Genomic DNA, 5,217 nt, shown 5'->3' on the forward strand with positions numbered 1-5,217 from the left:
TCTTAGAGGAAATATTAAAGTGAAGGAACCATTATGATAATTCGGGTTTTTTTACTAAACGGATTAATACAATATCTGTATATATTGTTTATGGAACTTTGTTTTTTAATTTTTGTGAACCTGGTAAAGTCTAAATATTTTACGTATGAAAATCTAAAGGTCAAATCTTGTTTGAGGTTATTTTTTTCCACGAAAATGTCCATTTTAGGAGGAACCTTTGCAGTGTGTACGTCGTGTTATTTAGCTTATCCAGTTTCATAATAATAACGTCGAAAATTCCTGTTTGTTAATGGTAAGGTGTCGCACTTCTTGCTATAATGAATTTTCCGTTGTTGGGTTTCTAAATTTTTGAAGGAATTTGGTGCTTGATTGCGTTATATTTTTCTTCCGGTTATTTTTTCTTTGAAGCCTGATCGATGGAGTTAACATTATATATTTTCTATTAAGTATTTTTGTTTTGAAGGCTGATCGATTGGGTTAATATTAAATTTTTTTTTAGGTTATTCTTGCTCTGAAGCCTGATCGATTGGGTTATTATTATAAATTTTTCTATGAATGATTTTTGCTCTGAAGTCTGATTGGGTTATTATTTTTTATTTTTCTATTAATTATTTTTTCTCTGAAGCCTGATTGATTGGGTTGTTATTATATATTTTTCTATCGGTAATTTTGGCTACGAAATTTGTTCGATTGGGCTTTTGTATTTTAATTTGTTGATTGTGTTGAGCTTTAGGGCGGTATTGTTAGCATTGAATTATTGTTCTTTGTGTGAAATGGTTTAAAGTAGGTTCTTTTGTTGTTATTAAGGAATTGTTTTATGGCACGAGGTTGGTTTTATTGAATTTGGTGTAGTGCTTTTTAAATAAGAGTTAGTAAATTTTGAATATTAGATGGTAGGAGACAAGGGTTTATCTAAAGAAGAACTAAGAAAGGGTATCGGTTTTACCCAGGTTATCTTCATCATGGGCAAGTGTTGAAATAAAATGAGCGTTAAAGATGCGTCAAGTATTGCGTAAGTAAGAAAACTAATAATAAGTACCCTCTGTAGATATTTCTTTCATTTAAAATGGGCTTCGTATTAATTGATAAACTTGTACTGTTAAAAGGGTTAAACTCAATTGTGCATTGTTTTAGTACGTCTAACTCACTGCTGTAACTACTTAATTTATAATATTCTGAATAAATTAATTTCGGTTGTTTCGTCTCAATTATTTTTATTATAATTAAAATTTATACCGGGTGGGATCGAACCAGGATTACGTTTTCAGTAAATAACTCTAAATTGCGGTGATATATCATTAACGGTCATCTCGATAAATTAATACAACTAGGGACAATTCTTCCGAGGAGAGGTACATTTTGGCTTGCCAACTTGTTGTTATCGCAAGGGCTTAGCGCTATTTTATTTTGGGATATCGTAAAAAGTTCATGTTTGAGCTAACAATTCGTTTCATGGTGCTGGTGGTAACTACGTTTTGAAATAAGGAATCACAATAATTCGCGTGCCTGATCTTATTTTTCACAACGCGTTTGCAAATTCCTTTCGCGGTCTTCTTTTCGCCCTTCTCCGATAAGATAGAATACATCTTGGGTCTGAGACCGCAAAATTCGCGAATAGGTACACCATCCATTTCGTCTTTCATTTTCCGATGACCTTTTTGTTGGCGTTGCTAAAAAGAGGGTGGTCGACAGGGTAGCCCGAAAAATCGAAGAGATGTGAATCTTACCGAAAATCGGCGTAGACATCTTCCGTCTGGATGTCATAATTCAGGCTATCCGTATCGGTGAAAAGTAGACGCGCACTGTCACCGTAGGTCTTTCGTATGTACTCGTAGTGAAACTGGTACATAACAGTTTCGAGAATAGTGAAACCGGTATATATTGGTCTATTTAAGGTCAGCGACATCTTTTTCATTTGTTTAATAAATTTGGAACGAGTTTAGGAGGAGTTCCTTTCACGGGGAGGGACAGATCGTTTAACATTAATTTGTAGTAATTAGAGAACATATCAGTCGTAATCTTTCACGACTCTGGCGCGAGAGGATAACAGTTGTGTTCTTGATGTAGCTCGTCTGAGTATTCCAAATCAACCTCCAAAATAAAACCGTAAGAAGACTCGTCCGCTAAAGTCAGGACGTGGCTTACAGCGTAGGTTAGTAGGTCGTTCACTGATACGCAGCTGAATTTAATAGTCGGAAGATAATCAACCATGGCGAAACCGTAGAGATTGTTCATATCGAGATACATAATAAAGTTTGACGGTTCATCGGGATCGTAGGTTTCTGGAATGTAGTGGTTATTGGCTTCGGTTAAACGGTGGCTAATCATAGATACACCCCCTCTTATTCCCCGTTCAATAAAAAGATGCATGTCTATATCTTGAAGAAGCTCCAATCTGACTTTGGTCATATACAAGGCGGCTTCCCAAGCAAACCCTGGCCCTGTAAAGGCGTGAGCGCAATCAAGCTGATAATATTCGAAGCACATTTTGCGGAAGTTTTCAAAGACATCGGCTAGTTGTAAGGTGTCAGCCTGTACGTATAAATCATGTAATTCACCTAAAATAATAATAATATTAGTAACACATATTTATTTTCCACGTAATATGACGTACCAAGATTTTTTAAATGACAAACATCCCAGATTTTTTTCACGGTCTCGTATTCTTCGTTTAAAAGATGTTCGTCAGTTAGCGCGTTGAAAAAGGCTTCTTTCGGAGGTAATTGCGCTTCGTCAAATTAGTCGATGCTGCTCATGTAGTCATAGGGGTACGTTAGCTTTTTAAGTAAATGAATGACCTGACGGGGAATCATAGAACGAATTGAGAATCGGAAATTTTTCGGCACCTCCTTTGGCCTAGTTGGAAATAAGAGTTTCGAGAGACGCCGGCATGAAACGAATTGAGTCTAGAAAACGCAGACTTCCAAAGCTAAAACTTATATACGTTTCAGTGTTAGAAGGAATGGCGGAAATTGTTTCTTCCTTCTTAAGACCAATCCGCTGCATGATGAGATGGGCGTCGTAGCTTTAATTTTTAATATCTAGTTAGTTTAATGGCTAAGTATTCGATGAAAGATATTAATACCGTACCGTGATAAGTTATGCATAATGACTGGGATGAATTTCCCTACTCTTAACTTCAAATTGCAGGTATTATGAGCGACTCCACGAAATCGTCCTGAAAACAAAATTATTAAAAAAAATGCGGATACCGAAAAACCACTATTATATTAAAATACCCGTGTAATGGCAATGATCTTTGACGGGTGGATCTTTCAAACTGAAACTATCTGAGCAAATGTAGCATTGAGTTTCCGTTCGGCATTTTTCTAACTCGGTGGGCGTTAAATCCATAGGGACATTCATTCGCAAAAGGTCGGAAATGACTTCTTGTTCCATCACAAGACTTTCAAGGAACACATCGATGGCGTCTTTTCCTCGGTATGTGATTGGTGAATTTGGCGTACCTAATTACGAGATGAATTTTATAAAATCGATCTGTTACCATTCTGTAAGAACAAAAATCTTACCTTCTGGACCTACAACTACGTAGCTAAACCCGCACGCTATATGTTCTGACAATTTGGTGGTAGATGAGAGAGAAGAATCTGGCAAACATGTCTTGAATTTATTGATGATAGATTCAAAATCCGCATAAATAACGAAGGGTACCTAAATAATAAATTCATACAATTAATATCAGTTAATATACGAAACGGAGAAAAACCAACTTTTTGCATCCAATCGTATTTGCAGAATTTCAGAATTTGCTCGTCGTCTTTGGGCATTTTGATTAGTTGCGGATCATGAATTCTGCAGTTTTTACATGCTCCCGGTGATTTATTTCAGCGCGTGTAAGCAAAACCGACAAGGCTTTCAAATTTGGCGTCATAGTGCCATAAGTTTTCAAGTTATATCTGGGAAAGGGCGTCATTGTTTTTAAAATTCCTATGGCCATATTTCACTATTTAATTTATATTGATAGAAATAAAAAAAACAAAACAGTTCAGGATAACAAAAAACATATTTATTTATCAACAACATTCTTTTTCCATACAGATATTTTGTATGCTTTAACATGTGCGCAGTTAGCGTCGCTAAAATGATATTTACAAGGCAAAGGACAGGTGTTCGACAACTGATTTAACCTTGGGCAGCTCAATTCCTCAATATTGATAAATTTTTGTTAAAATATTTTGAAAGTATTGTGGATTTTGGAGCGCCTTTAGTGTAGAACGTCGATGCTTTAGCCGATATTAAGGAGATAATGTCAGTCAAATGTTCCGTGTGGTAGTCACCGTCGTTCCATAGTAAGCCACAGACATCGCGTGAGATCCAAGAACATGACCGTTTGTCACGCTTAGCCAACTGGTGATAAGGGAACGGTGGCTTGAAAGTGTAAACCCCGTTCTCTTCCGTCTCCACAATAACTTAGGCTAGTTCTTTCAGAATTTATTCTCCATTCGCTCTCAGAAAGTTTACTTCAAGGATCTATAATTTTTCCTCGGACCTTAAGCGTAAATAGATTTGAAATAAATGAAATAAATTCTGTTAAAACATGTTTGCGCTATATACTTACATTTTTTATAAGACTTCAACTTCGAAGATGCGAGAGTAACGGTGGCCAAAATAATGATTAGTTTTTCGATGGGAAGAGCTCCCTTTATATAGCGCTTTATTATCGTACTTTGGACCACATTTCAATTATTTCGCTAAATTGAATATGCCTAATTTTTGCTTAAAATTGTACGGGGTGCGTACTGCGGCCGGCACGCGAATAAATCCCATACGGTAATTTCCTGGTAAAACTAACAAAATCAATTACTCCCTTCGATGATACCCCCACCAATTCGCCTGGTTATTCCGAAGACTCTCTCTCTATAGTGCCCCCCACGCCACGCGAAGACCAAAGCGCGGTAACAAAATACCCGAGTACACTTTCAAGGGCTTTTCGGCTCCCCGCTCAACGACGACTAAGTTTCTTCAACGCATTTTTAATAAAACCCGACTTTCGCACCGTAGATTCGACGTAACACTGTACATGACACCGAGCAGGTACGGTAGATATTAGAAACCGCTTAAAAATTAGACGGAGGCTACGATTCTCCTCGCCACCCGCACTCCTGGAGAACGGCTCGAATCTCCGTCCTTTTTTTTCGACGGTCTTTCTCGTATTTTCGATACCAGCGAATGCACCCACTTCGAGCCGCTGCGTTT

The 5,217-nt window shown here is 37.2% G+C and overlaps 1 protein-coding gene across 1 annotated transcript; it reads right to left on the reverse strand.

Moving 5' to 3' along the window:
* Positions 1–2,022: 2,022 nt before the first annotated feature.
* LOC149945301 (uncharacterized) lies at positions 2,023–3,788 on the reverse strand. Its single transcript, XM_090176499.1, has 7 exons — positions 3,732–3,788; positions 3,531–3,672; positions 3,240–3,467; positions 3,091–3,178; positions 2,922–3,025; positions 2,615–2,728; positions 2,023–2,558 (listed from the first exon to the last, which is right to left on the reverse strand). The coding sequence occupies exons 1-7, from the start codon at positions 3,786–3,788 to the stop codon at positions 2,023–2,025; spliced, it is 1,269 nt and encodes a 422-aa protein (XP_090032625.1).
* Between the last annotated feature and the right edge of the window lie 1,429 nt (positions 3,789–5,217).

This window comes from Leiobunum rupestre, chromosome 5, assembly GCF_980474605.1.
Source record: "Leiobunum rupestre chromosome 5, qqLeiRupe1.1.hap1, whole genome shotgun sequence".
Classification (NCBI taxonomy): Eukaryota; Metazoa; Arthropoda; class Arachnida; order Opiliones; family Sclerosomatidae; genus Leiobunum; species Leiobunum rupestre.